The sequence below is a fragment of the Gambusia affinis genome, linkage group LG14, assembly GCF_019740435.1.
Source record: "Gambusia affinis linkage group LG14, SWU_Gaff_1.0, whole genome shotgun sequence".
NCBI lineage: Eukaryota > Metazoa > Chordata > Actinopteri > Cyprinodontiformes > Poeciliidae > Gambusia > Gambusia affinis.
In genome coordinates, this window is record NC_057881.1 from 14,268,676 (window position 1) to 14,282,521 (window position 13,846).

The 13,846-nt window shown below is 38.5% G+C and overlaps 1 protein-coding gene across 3 annotated transcripts; it reads right to left on the reverse strand.

Annotated features, from left to right (window-relative positions):
• Positions 1-182: 182 nt before the first annotated feature.
• si:ch211-13c6.2 (uncharacterized protein LOC100000125 homolog) lies at positions 183-13,736 on the reverse strand. 3 transcript variants are annotated; one of them, XM_044138550.1, is made up of 13 exons: positions 13,377-13,736; positions 12,307-12,375; positions 9,964-9,988; positions 5,418-5,504; positions 5,193-5,332; positions 4,983-5,102; positions 4,850-4,895; positions 3,346-4,162; positions 3,137-3,236; positions 2,956-3,027; positions 2,741-2,842; positions 1,931-2,174; positions 183-770 (listed from the first exon to the last, which is right to left on the reverse strand). In XM_044138550.1, exons 1-13 carry the CDS (start codon positions 13,428-13,430, stop codon positions 577-579), a joined length of 2,070 nt encoding a protein of 689 aa, XP_043994485.1. In that variant the 5' UTR covers positions 13,431-13,736; the 3' UTR covers positions 183-576. The 3 variants fall into 3 exon arrangements, with proteins under 3 accessions (XP_043994485.1, XP_043994484.1, XP_043994486.1); XM_044138549.1 differs by having other exon boundaries at positions 1,931-2,177; XM_044138551.1 differs by lacking the exon at positions 9,964-9,988 and having other exon boundaries at positions 1,931-2,177; positions 13,377-13,441.
• Between the last annotated feature and the right edge of the window lie 110 nt (positions 13,737-13,846).

Sequence of the window (13,846 nt, forward strand, 5' to 3'; positions counted from 1 at the left end):
TATTTATGTAAATCTACATGCTTTGACTGTCGGTTTGCTGCTGGTACACCTTATTTCCAGACAAAAAAAACTATTCTATTATAAACCAAAGCTGAGAGAAGCATTCTTTACAACTACCAGAAGATCAATTAGATTTTTTCTACATTATATTTTGAAGCAATTCTGAAAGATTTGACTTGCAGTTGCAAAAAACGGAATTTTATTTAAAAATTATGCAAATTAACTTAATATACACATGGAATTTCTTCATAGATGTGGAATAAAAAAAAGTAATTTGCAAATCCACACAAAAATTAAACTTGGTTGATCTAAACGTATAATCTGAATACTGAGTTTTAAACCAATTTAAACCTGCACTAAACATTAAATGGATAACATTAATTCAAACCTTACACTTTCTTTTGTCATTGAAAGTAAAAATAAGTACAGCAACAGAAAAAACATGTTATTGCTTACACAAAATGGTAAGGTTCTAACATTTCAAGAACTGAACTTTGGTATCTAAAGCACAAAAAAAAAAAATCTAAATCAGATTTTATTTTTTATTTTTTTAGTATTGTCTTCAAACATTTTAGGCTATTTTCTTGCGACAAGATCCATGAGGGCACAGGTGATTTTATCCATATTTGAAGAGTAGCGAGGATCACGATGCATCCTGCTGTCTTGTTCCATTTGGAGCGGAGGTACAGAGGAGTGAGAGTCAAAATAGTTCTCAGGAGGAGCTTTGTAGTCATGAGGACGCATGGACTCAGGATATTGAGGTTGGTTATCTAGACAAGACAAAATGTGGATTACTACTATTGTTAACAACATAACCTAAATATTCTTGTTTCACAGGTGGAAAGTCATTAAAACATTTCACAAATCAAAATATTTGTCTTGTCAGATGGATGTCACATTAGCCTGGGAAAAAATTAATTGAGATATTAAGTATAATATAAGAGCAGCTCCCCTGTCAATGTTCAGGTGCCGAACATTTTGTAAAATTTCCTTAAATCCATATCATCAAAGTTAATGACATGTATAAATCCAAAAGATCACTATAAATTCACTGCTGATTTTTTTTATTATTATTGAAGACTCATGGACAAAGAGGTGGGTGGACAAGCAGATGGATGAATGGATGCAACATTTACATAATGGGATAAGGAACAAAGTCTGGAAAAACACATTTGCCATACTCCATTTTCTTTTTCCACACTCATCAAGGCCTGGAGAACATCCTCACCAGTCTAATCAAATCAACTCAAATAAAAGAAGAAAGAGTCAGATTTGGGGATAGACAGTTCAGTTAATCTTCAAAACTGTCTCAAATTCTTTACATTTAAGTTCATTTTTGTCAAGATTTTGGTTTTCATTCATTGGGTGCACAGTCAGTGTCTCTGTTATTGTTCTATTACTGTATGGATAAAACCGCGGTTTCTCCACATTGTTACAGGGTAATTACACATTGGCAGCATAAAACAATCATCCTGTGGTCTTACAAACACACCGCAAATAAGCTGATTCAAAGTAGAAGAACATGTTTTTAAATTGACTCAATGTTTTGTTTCCTCCTTGCTACATAATAATTACTTGCGTTATGGAAAGGGTTGCATGTTAATCTTTCCAACATTTACTTTAGTTCCAGATTCACTTAACATGTTTAGTGGTTTTATGAGTTGAATATGGGTTCAGCTCATAAAACTGCTGCCTCTGATCTGGTAGCTGGATGAAGGCCATGTCACCAATTAAATGGCCACATTTTCAAGCTCTAAATTGACTGCAGTGTCATATTTTCCACCTTTATGTGGGATAGCCCACTAAACTGAAAACAGGTTAAACTTGTGCCAGATAGCTGCAAATGTGTGGCGCTTCTTATGAATCCTACTTCTACTTGAAGCATCTCTTTAAATCATGGTCTGCATCAAGTTTCGTGTCAATGACATACCTTCAAAACGACTTCTGCTGGAGTGTCTGGGTTCCCCATGGTTGTATTCATGGAGCCGCCGTGCAGGTGTCGGATCACGCTGCTCCCGACCAAGTCTGTTACCATTGTTGAAACCGAGCTCTTCGGATCGTCTGAGGTCAGACTCCTCTCTTGCGGGTCTATCATACTGGTATGCCTGAGGAAGCTGTGGGTTCGGATTTAGGTCGCTGTAATTTTTGGAGACTTCGGCTCGACGGTGGTCATACTGCTATAACGAAATAAATATGCTCTGTTAGTTCCAGTGTCCTACACAATTTTAAATTTCTCTACATATTGTCCAAAACTCCTCCGTAATTATTTAGCCAGTTTTTAAAATACAAAGTTCTCCCTGAATTTATAGCAAATATTTTTAACACTGGTCAGCCTTTAAATATGAAGATGGCAAAAATCACACAGTAATTAAGGAGACGAGTAAGGCTGGAGAGTTAAACTAATGATGGGTGGACGTACAAATGGATCTATTGATGAACACAAACAGACAGATTGAAAAATGGACAAACAGAACAATGGATTATCGATGGATGGAGAGACAAACAGTGGACAGATGGATGATTAACAGAAACACATGGATAGACAGACAAAAAACAACAACAAATGGACACATAGATGAAATAGTGAACAAAGTTTGGAAATAATGTTTACTTTTTTCTGGAGGTACTTCAACTCTCTAATTTAAAAGATGAATAGTTACAACACAACTCATTCTGTCTACCAGATCAGTGTTTGTTGTGATCTCTTAGGCATAAAGAACAGTTCCAGGTGGAAACATACCCCAGCTTTCTCCATCTTTTTGCTCTTAAATTCTTCCAAAAGTTTGGAAATTTTGCTCTTCAGGAAGTTGGCCTCTTCTGCATTATCAATTTCAACATTTTTCTATGGCAAAAAATAAAACAAAATCAAGAATTCAACACCAGTTTTATGATTACATCCAGGTTAGTAAATGGAACAGAGGTTGTTGTGCATGTACCAGGGATGTATAATCTTACCAGAAGGTCAAAGATGCTCGTCACGTCAAAGCCTCCTTTACTGTAGCCTTCCCCTGCTCCATGATGTGGAGGCTTAAAAAAAGTATCAAAATGAGACCATGAGTCACATTTATTCACTTCAGTAAATCTTGGACCTTAACTAAGAAGATATCATTCTGCATTACCGTAACAATCAGCTTACCTGAGGTTCTCCGTAGTGGATGTCCGGCCTCATTGGTGCATCAACTGGTCGAACATCTGCACCAGTTTGAGTGTATGGAAGTCCATAATCATCTCTGTACCTTAAAGCAGAATTAAGAAAAATATAAACATTTTTGTCACCCAAAAAATAGAAACAAGTGTCGTGCAGGGACTTTCATGGACAGAAATCTGTTCAGCTTTTACACTCACATCTCCTTTGCCATCTTTACTTCGTCTGGTGTGGCATCAGAAAAGCGGCTTTTTCGCCTACTCATACCTTCCTCGGCTCTATTACCTTTCAGGAAGCGCCTGAACGGCTCTGGTATGTTAGACATGGGACTGGGACCTTCTCCATGTGTCTGAGCTGAAGTGGGTCTCCCCCTCTTTAACACTTCCTCTTGATAAGGGTCTTTCCTTTCATGATGATAATCTTTAACTATGTCAAACGAAGACTCGCGTGAGCGATCGCCTTCGAAAGGAGCGGACAGGTTTCTCCTCTTAGCTTCTGGTTCACTTGACCCATGTCTTCTCATATTGTCAAGTCTACCAGGTTCTCTCTCCAGAGACCTTCGCAGCTTTTCGTCTTCTGTATACATAATCTTCGGAAAGGCCTGGTATCCTTGAGAACGAGCTTGACCACGGCGAATTTCCTCAGAATAGAACTCCTCCAGTGGGTCTCTTTCTGTGTAGGGTCTTTTATGAGCAGAAGCTTCAGGTAAATAATCCAGCGACTGCGGCACAGTGGGCCTGTGATTGTACCTGGAAACGTCTCGTGGGTCAAGCATTGTTGACTGCAGTGGATCGTCGGCAAAGTCCGGCAGTGGCCTGGTGTAGCAATCAAGGTTCATGCGATCCTCTCGGTAACTTGGACCTTCCATGTAATCCATTCCTCTCCGTCCCTCTTCAAAGCGACCACAGCTGAGATGGTCTGGATAGATCCCAGAAAAATCCTTCTTTTGGCGATACTCCCGCAATTCAGGTAAGAGGGGAGGCACATCAGGTGTGACTCTTTGTCTGTTCTTTGGAACTATAAAAACAAAACACACTCTTTTATTTTTGGGGAAATAAAATGGAAAATTACTTAATCAAATATGTCTAACACTAGCAAGTCTGATCATCAAAGAGAAGAATATCAAATTAAATTCTCTTGACAACTGTAGAGGCTTTGTGTTAAATATGTAATATGTATACTGACATCTAGGATGGGTGGCATGATATTAGACTGTGAGGAATAAAACAAGTTAACAATCTACAGAAGCAGAGAGATCATGGTACAATCTAACCATAACCATGTGATCTCTAGAAAACACACCGAATGCAGAATCTGAATGCTAAAACCTAATCCACTTTGAAATGCAACACAACATAGGACATCGCTAAATCACTATTCATTAAAAATGACTAAGTTCAGGAAAAAACCTCACACAATCAGCTGAAACTGCAAGAGTAACAAAAACTGATCATGTCGCATTAAAACGGCAGGATGTGTGCTAGATTTAGAGCAGAATTTCAGAAACCTCCAGAAATAAATAAGTCCAAATAAGTTTTAGATAAAGTGTTAGAATAATATAAACTATCAAGTTCTGGAGCTTTTAATTTTATATGAACTATTACTTAATCCACTTCACGAGCTACATATTTTTAAAAAATGTGCATGATTAGTAGACAAAATTATTCAATAAAGGATTTCCCACAACAGTTAATTTGACTGTACCTCTTGTGATGTTCAGTCTTCCTTCAACCCCCTTTCTCAACAACGGCTGAAATACAAATGTGAGGACAGAGGTTACAAAAGAAATATGATTTTAAAAGAAAAAAAGAAAGATATATATATATGAATGTCTAACTTCTGGAACTCCTCGTCCATTTTGTCTTTCAACTATCTCCGCTTTGGCTCGCATTATCTTCCCTCCTTGAGTATTTATGGTGTGACTGTCCCAGGTAACCAAGTCCGGCCGTTTTGACTCCTATGAATGCAAACAATTTGTTAGGGTGTAAGGAAAAAGCAAAACAAATCATCAGAGCAAAGTTTTTTGAATACAGCGGTGATGCTTTACCACATATTTTTGCCGGTGTTTACGACCAATCACATGGCAGACCATTTCTGCAAGGTTGGCTGTCTGACTGCATAACTTGCAGATGTATCTGGCACCCAATTGTGGCTCCAAATTGGTCACTTCTTCCAAAAAATTCAAACCTAAGATAAAAGCAGAAAAAAAACCTATTAATCTTTCTTTGAGCAACACCACAACAACAGAAAATGTTTGTACCAATGTATTTACCAATGATGGGCTCATCGAGATTCAGGTATTCCAGATAGTGTAAAATGTCCTTAAACTTTGGTATGATGTGTTCTCTGACAGCCTTCCCTGGGAAACCAAACACAAACAGTTAGGCAAAGAAAACACAGAAGGAGAAGCGGTTAAGTCGTCCAAATGCTTTGTTCAATTACAGCTCAAAACTGACATAGTATCACATTTTTACCTATGTACAAACCATTGTCGCAGCTAGCACGTTTTTTTGTTTGAAGTATATTTATATTTTTTTTTAGTTTGGAGCCAGCTGGTTTAGACTAAGGTTGAGTTGGGAATATTGTTTTAGACTTATTCTTTGGTTTCAAAAACCTTTAAACCAAAAACCACGCAATAAATTCTGCGCTGGGTGATGGATTCAGCTAATTACTTGAGCATTAGAAACGTATGTAGAATTTTTTTTATAAGCGATTATAATGCTTACTGTTTAACCAAACATTCGGTTAAACGGATCCATTAGGAAGCTGGAATCTGTCCTCTACCTGGTGCAGGTTAGCAAACGTGCACAGGTGTCATGTCTCACCATCTGGAGCTGTTTCTTAGTTTGTTGCGAACGAAAAGATAGATAATGGACACATTTTCTTTTTTAGAAGGTTGAGCTTCCACCTTGTGGAAGATTACCATTGAGGTCACTTGTATCCAATGATTTGTACTTATGGTGATGATCCATGTCATGACCAGAGGCAAAGGTCAGAATGTAGATGGACTGATAAATCGAGAGCTTCACCTTTCAGCCCAGTCCGTTCTGTGCCATGACACACTAAAGTCATGCAGATGATTTCTGTAAATCCATGTCCTACTCCATCCACCAAAAGGCAGCTCATTCTTCTGGTAGATAACCATTACCTCAGACTTTGAGGAGCTGACTTTCATTTAAGCCATCTTTTGTAGGGTGGCAGGGCTCAGCTTTGAAGATGCGGCAGGGAGCTTGGTCATCTCCCATCTGCTTCTCCACATCGCCAGAGGTCAAATAAGGCAGTTCAGGCTTTGAGCCTGGGACCATGTTGGAATGAGCAACAAAGACGAAGTACAGATTTTCCCCTCGGAACTGTTACTGCAAGGCCTTACTTCAGGTAAATGGAGACAAAAAACAGACGAGTAGCAATATATTCCGATTTTCATCTAGTCATGTAATCCTGGAAGAGCAGCGGAGTCCGAGTCCATTTATTTCCTGGGACATTACAGCTTAAGTTCTATCAGCTGTTGCTATATTTTCTGTTTAACCAACACACCTAAAAGGTACGACCGTAAAATCCTTAGAACACCATCCAATTTCAGGCTTTGACTGACAAATAAATGTTTAATATTGCTTCCTTTTCTTTAAGATCTTCGCCGCTCAGCTCCTCACCCGTCTTTGTGCCTCATGATCAGATGAGGCCGGATTGCAAAATGTTGTGCAGTCTCTCGCTATCCAGTCCATAAAACAAAACTCTAAGTTCTCAATACCTTTAAAATATGCAATTTAATTAAAATTGCACTTGTTTCTGGAGAGAAACAAGTGGGGGGAGGGGGGGTGGCTTTTTTGAGATTTAAAATCAGGTTACCTGTATTAATACACAGGGAACAAATTAGGGGACTTCCACGGATGCTAGAGGCAGCGTTTGACAGACAGTAGATGGAAAAAAAAGTTCAGTCGGGTTAATTGTCATTGACGTAAAAGGAAAAAAATCCGTTGCAGTGGTTTCTGCAATCATAAGACTGACATTTTTAAAACTTAAAATGAAGTCACATACCAGAAAAAAATGTCTAATTGCAGAAACATGCCAAACTATTTCTGCAGCTAGAAAATATATCTTCTCTCATTAACATTAAGGTGATTCACCTTCTCCTCCTAAAACAGCTTAATATTAAGCTTGGTCTTTAGTGGAGACAATATTAGGTTGATTAAAAAAATACCAAGAAAAATTTATGAGTGGTTACAATTTTATATCATACAGTTTGTACAGTTCAAAGAATTTTCAATGAGATGCAAAAAATTGTTTTTGCTTCACAAGCCAGCTAAAGTGGCTTCGGGCCAAAGGACATTTAATTTAGGGCCTCGCATATGAAATATGCATCACATATCTCCCATATTAAAGCTTTAATCATATTGTTGGAGAGCGACGCCTTCGGTAATTCGGGACAAACTGACCGAAGGAGAAAAAGCGTTCAAGTCTTGGTTCGTGTCTTTGAAAGATGCTTGTGAAACCGGTTTGTGCCTCATAAATAAAAAGTTGTTGTTATGGTGCTGAAAATCAAATGAAAACCGGTACGTAGTATCAGTGTTGCTTTGAAAGCCGAAGCAGACTGAGTACAGGACTCGGTTGAAGCTGCTGCAAAGTTGCTGCTTAGGTTGCTTACCGTGAGTTCTGGTGATTCTGACAAACTATTGAAATAAACATTGTGTGCGCAAGTATTAGGCAAATGAGCATAATTTTTCCTGTGTACAGGTGTAATAAAAGGAGATGTGGCTAAAGGAAAACTGCATATATCACAGTGTGCATGAATATTGTGCAGCTTTTATCCTTCAGGAATAATGGGCCAAAAAGATTTACTCTGAATTGTAAAACAAATTGCAAAAAGGGCTCGGGGGATTAAATATTCTGCTGCAACGATGTTGTGAGTAACTTACTGAGAAAAAGAGGAAAGCAAACACAAATTAACTGCCAAAGAGTTTAGGATAATCAGCTACCAGAATTCCTTTCTCCTCCAGTGTCTTCATAGTCCAAATGTGCAACCTACCTGGAGTACAGATACAAAGCCAAGGTAACGAAAGCTGAAACCTGACCGCCACTGAAGAAATATGCGTTTTTCACAGATTTTATGAGCTGATGTGATCAGAGTGACCCTTGATGGTCCCTATGGACGAGACCATGGCTGGATCTGTAACCGGAACAGAGCTTCACTTCAACCCAGACACAAGCAGGGTGGAATAGAGTACCTGGACAGCTGTTACTAAAGATGAGCTACTTGGACCTTTTCAGGATGATAATGGAGTCTTAAATCGATTCCAAAATCTACAGATAGTTTTTAGGAGACATTCATCCACCCATAAGACAGGAAAGTCTCCATCTTCTAGGAAAACCAGGATTTTTAGGAGAAAACAGAGCTTCATCACATGCATTCAAGTATGTGGCAAGCCAGTTAAGTCCTTAGACTTAACATAGGCAAGCTCCTGACATGATCTAAACCCTATTCACAACTTGTGGGTCCTTCCTAGACGCGAGCTTTACGGAGAAGAAAAACAGTCGACCATTCTTAAGCCCGTTCTTCCACCGATTCTTCCACAGTCCACCGCGGCCATATTCGTCTCCATTTATAGATCTGGTGTGCGTGCTCCCCGTTTTTCATAAAGACCTCAGGGGTGGCACAAGCCGCCCCTCGCTGTATTGCGTGCAAGATTTCACAACCCTGCAAGCAGCATGCAATGAAGAAGCAAGTAACGGTCTGCTCCACGTTCTGTCAGGGCTACTTACAGTTTTATGCCAGCTGGTGTGAAACACCGCAACTACATAACATTAGTTAGGGATGACTTGAATATTATTCTTTGTTTAGATTTTTTTATGGAGTGCACAACATGCCTCTCCTCTCTTCATGCATGAATATTGGTGTACATCTTTTGACTGCATTACCTACATCCAAAACGCTGAGTCCATCAAAACCAGAAATCCAAGGTTCTCGACTGCTGAGAGTCACTGAAAATGGCGTCATTTTAGCATCGACCACAGCTCCTGCGCGCTCGCGGCCCACCCAGGTTTCCATCTGTACCCGTAATAGTGAGGAATATACCACTAATGGAGACACACACAACTTGGCCAGAACCGAACCAACTAGAGTGAGACTTGGCAATGGACAAGAGGCTTTAGAGTCTGTGGTTGCTGCTGCACCAAAGGTTTACCATCTGCAGATCAAGTAACCAACAGCTTCTGTGAATGTAAAGGTTATGACAGTTATTTAAAAAGGGCTGCTATGTTAGTCCTTTTTTATTGCCATAAATGTTTTCTTGGGAAATGTTTCACTTAGATGCATGATGTTACTGCACAGTGGTTGCCCAACAATTGTGGACACACAAATATGTCCCAAGAACGCTGAAACATCACTTTCTTAACCGTCCCACAAACGTTTTACCCTCTGTGCAGTGCGGCGGTGTCACATTGATCCCGCATGAACTTTAAAAAAAAAAGAGAAAAGGTTGGGGGAGTAGGAGAGTTGGTATAGTTTTGGGAACTGACGGTCTGACGGGATACCTTCCCCAATTCCCGACTGTGACATCAGCCACGCTCCTTCTAAATGTCGTAGGAGAGTTAAGTAGTGTGAAAATTAGCATTTTAGTACTGCATTTGTTCAGTAATAAAACTCTTAAAAATACAACTTGCCTAATAAGTGTGCACACAGTGTTTTTTTTTTGGCTGTACAACGCTACCGACATCTTTAGGCTTAAATTTTGTCCTTAAATTAAAACTCGACGCCCTTTCTTCAAAATTATATTTAATGTGGTTTAAGTTTAGAGATTTGTTTGAAGATTAGGCCTACTTACCCTCAGCAACAAGGGCATCCTCTTTCTGCCAGGAATAAAAGGAGAACAATAGATGTTAGGTGAACTGATGCTGAATAAACAGCACAACTCCAACTTCTCTCAAAAAACAAACAAAAAAAACAAGGAAATTAAGTCATTAAAAATATTCATAATCAAGCTTACCAGAGGAGGACTCATGTACTCTTGCCAAGTCATACAGAGCCCAATCATACTCACCTGGCCAGTATTTGTTGCAGCAGATTCAAGTCTGCGGAAACATGTACACCCTACATGCTCAGGTCAAATCAGGCTTGTGGACAAGAAGAAATGAAGAGTGAAGAAATTCCATAATGAAGAATTTTTTCTTCGTTATAGAGGAACCTGCACACAGGTTTTTCTATAAACTGATTAGAAGATTTCTGTCATACAAACAGCAGCAGTGTAGATGTAGAATCAATTCATTCCTGATGAAATATCTCCACCAAGCAAGAGGACTTGATATAGGGTAAAAAAGACATGTTGATTCAAGATCGTTTTCTCCAACACTCAGTGGCCCGATTAAAGATCCATTTCCTTTGGGATTGACGATTTCCAACCCTATACTAATAAATTAAATGTTCGGGTATGAGATGTGCAGATGTCCTTCATTCTTCAGGCACTGTCAAAAATGCAAGTGTTGTTTTGAAGAAGTGTAGTTGGCTTTTCCTTTACAAGATGTATTAAGCCATAAGACATCAAATCTGCTGTACCAAGGCAAATCCATTTCCTGAGAAGCTCTAATTATATTTATATAGATCAAGAGGAACATTTAAATTCCAAACAACTTCAAAAAGCAGCAGAAGAGCAATCCAAAACATCCACTGTAGCCAAAAGTGTAGCTGGAGATGCTGACAAGTCACCAATATTGCCACAAGACAGATGGTGGTTAGATCATCCTTACTTAGCTGAATACCCACCATGAAAATTGTGATCGCCTGTCAGAAAAAGACTTCAAGGTGAAAATGAATTAAGCTTGTTTAAAAGATAGCTAAGGAAATTATAACAACCAAAAATTATTTTGAGGTCATTAAGACCAGCTTCTCAACAGTCTTAGTCGTAGCCAGTAAGATGGACATTGAAACAGGGTCAGGTCAAACACTACTTCTATCATGGGGGAAGAAGTGAAGGTGGCTGAGGAATATAAATACCTTAGTGTTCACCTGGAGACGCAACAATGAATCTGTTTGCAAAAAGGAACGGAGCAGACTTTCCTTCTTGAGGATGTTTAGGACCATTTAGGTTTGGAACAAGATGCTGTATATCTTCTGTAAGTCTGTTGTTGAGATTATACCGTCTTCTGCAATCATCAGTTGTGGTGGCAGCCGCAGAACAAGGGACTTACAAAGGTTCAACAAACTGATAAAGAGATATTGTTCTCTTCTGGGGACTACGGTGTAAAAGATGTTTGGGATTAACCAAAAACCCCGGCATCAGATAGGTGACCGCCAAACGAATAACAAGTGAAAAACATGGTTTCCTGCTGGAGTCCATATTGAGGAACAGGATGAATCCAATTTCATCCGAAGTTAGAAGCCATCACAAATTACCTCTTTGGGTTAATTTTCCTTTAAGTCCCATCAAATCACATGGAAGAAACATTTTAGGTTTAAAGTGCCAGTCTTACCTAAATGTATCCAAATAATACCTTCATGCCTGGAACAAAAAAAAACCTGCAAGCGCTGTTGAGACAAAAATCTTACTCTGCTGTGGTTGAACGTGCTGGTCAAGAAGAAATATTTCCAGTGTTGCAATCACATCTAGAAAGTAAAAGTGACTCAAGAGATGGAAACCACTTTTTCTGGGGTTTTTTGTGGTATTTTTGTCTTGGAAAAACCACAGTGAATTTAGAAAAGAGGAAGCCAAGTCCAGTCCTCAAAGGCTATTATTCTGCAACTTTTAGATAAATCCCCCTTCCAACACACCTGAACGAAATGACTGGCTCATTATCAGACCTCTGCATTGCTGAGTGACGTCCTGTTGAGGGCTTTAAAAGTTAGAGGCAACAGGATTCTCCAGATCAAGCAGGAATCCATCCAGTCTTCCAGCTAAGGTTTTGTGGCAAAACCAAAGTCTTTCAGATCAGTCAAGCCAGATAAGGAAAAACAGATAATAGGAAATCCATTAACAATAAAACATCTAAATTTTATATCAGTGTTGAAGTGAGTTTTCTTCTTATTTTCACACAGAGTAGCACCTTTTCTCCGGTCTGCAGGAACAACAAGACTGTTGTTTTGTGAAACAACAAAAACAATGTTTTAGCTTGACAATTATCTAGATTCAAGGCAAATTTCCATGACAACAAAACCTTTCCCAAGTAAACTGTACCTTTAAATGTCCCGGTGTGGTCAGGTGTATCTTGTAGAGGGTGTTACCTCTAAGAGATTTTTCACAGACCTGGGTTAAATAGAAAAGTCAGTGAGTATAAACAGTATTAAAGAGCAAACTTTACAGATATTTTTGTTGCCTTTCAACTCAAACACTCCTTAGAATGCTTTCCTTACCATATGGATGTTTCCTCACACAAACATCCATATGGAGGAAATCAACACAACTAATACGCTCTATGTAGATTTTTTTAAATTCAGTTCCAAGTGAAAAAAACAACAAAAATAAAAATTTATCAATTCTTAATGGCTGAAAAATGTGGCTTATCCAAAAATCTTTTAAATTGGATGGGTAGTTATTACATCATTTATTGCCATCATGATGAAAAATATAATTAGAATTAGCTATCTTGTGAGGATAAGAATTTACTCCGATGTTTGTAAACCAACTGAAACCGGTACCTGTTAACACCATTTATTATATACTTGGTCACATTAGCGCCTCATTAATTGATGTATTCACGTTTCAAGATGGAGTATATAGTAAGGTTAGTTGATGCATTACTGAATGTAATTGTGAAAAATCCTAGTCTGTTTAATAATGAGTTTAATACTGATTTGATGTCAAAATCATGTAATAAATTTTTTATAAATCCATATTTTGCATCATATATTTACACTTTTCTATATAAGCCAAAGATATCTGGTTAGCAAGGATATTTAATCAATGCATAATAAAACGCAAATTCTAACGGTAATACCTCAAGTCATCCAATAAATCATATATTGCACGTTTTCATGATCTAAGTACCATTATAATGACGGAATAATAAACGTAGAAATCTATACAGTATATTAATCATTGGTATACCGCTAGTGTAATATACATTTTATAACATATTTTATGCAGCAAGAGTAATATGTTGAATAAACGTAGATAAACAGCGCCATCGTTACGTTGTAGCAAATGGACTACAGCTAGCCTTGCCTGGCTACCCCTGCATGACCCACGCTGTTTCCGATTCCTTCAAGATTTTACATTCAGCGACTAATCCATGCTGGCCAACTTACCGTGCATTCGATGAAACCATCTTCCTCATCGTATGGTGTTTCCAAGTTATCCATTTTCTTTACTTTTTACGTGGCACTAACACGCTAATATTAGCTTAGCAACGGCTTACCCTCGCTAGTTTTTTTGCAACGATAGATGCAATAATTTGTATGGCACTTTAACAAGAAGTGACGACGTTTTTCTTGTTTAATACGAATTTATCAGTAATGAGTTCCTCCTGAAAAATGAACTTTACGTTACAAAGGACATGTAATAAAGCAACAACTGCAATTAAAGAAGCAAGCCTTTTAAAATTTAACTACTTCCTGTATGTTTGTGGGGCTAATACAGAACGGTCCGGAGGGGCGGGATAATTGACATCAAGTGCTACTGCTACAAAAAGGTGTGCCAGTGTTAAAAATGAGCCCACACGCAGGAAAACGTTCCCTTTTTTACAGGGTGTCCTTCTACGCCCTCTGTTGGTCATATA

Bases quoted from the DNA above. Each gene is read 5' to 3' on its own strand.
- si:ch211-13c6.2 (XM_044138549.1), bottom strand. From the start codon at position 13,430: ATGGATAACTTGGAAACACCATACGATGAGGAAGATGGTTTCATCGAA. The intron at 12,376-13,376 runs GTAAGTTGGCCA...TATTTAACCCAG, and splicing joins ATGGTTTCATCGAATGCACG to GTCTGTGAAAAATCTCTTAG. The intron at 9,989-12,306 runs GTACAGTTTACT...TATTCCTGGCAG, and splicing joins CCACACCGGGACATTTAAAG to AAAGAGGATGCCCTTGTTGC.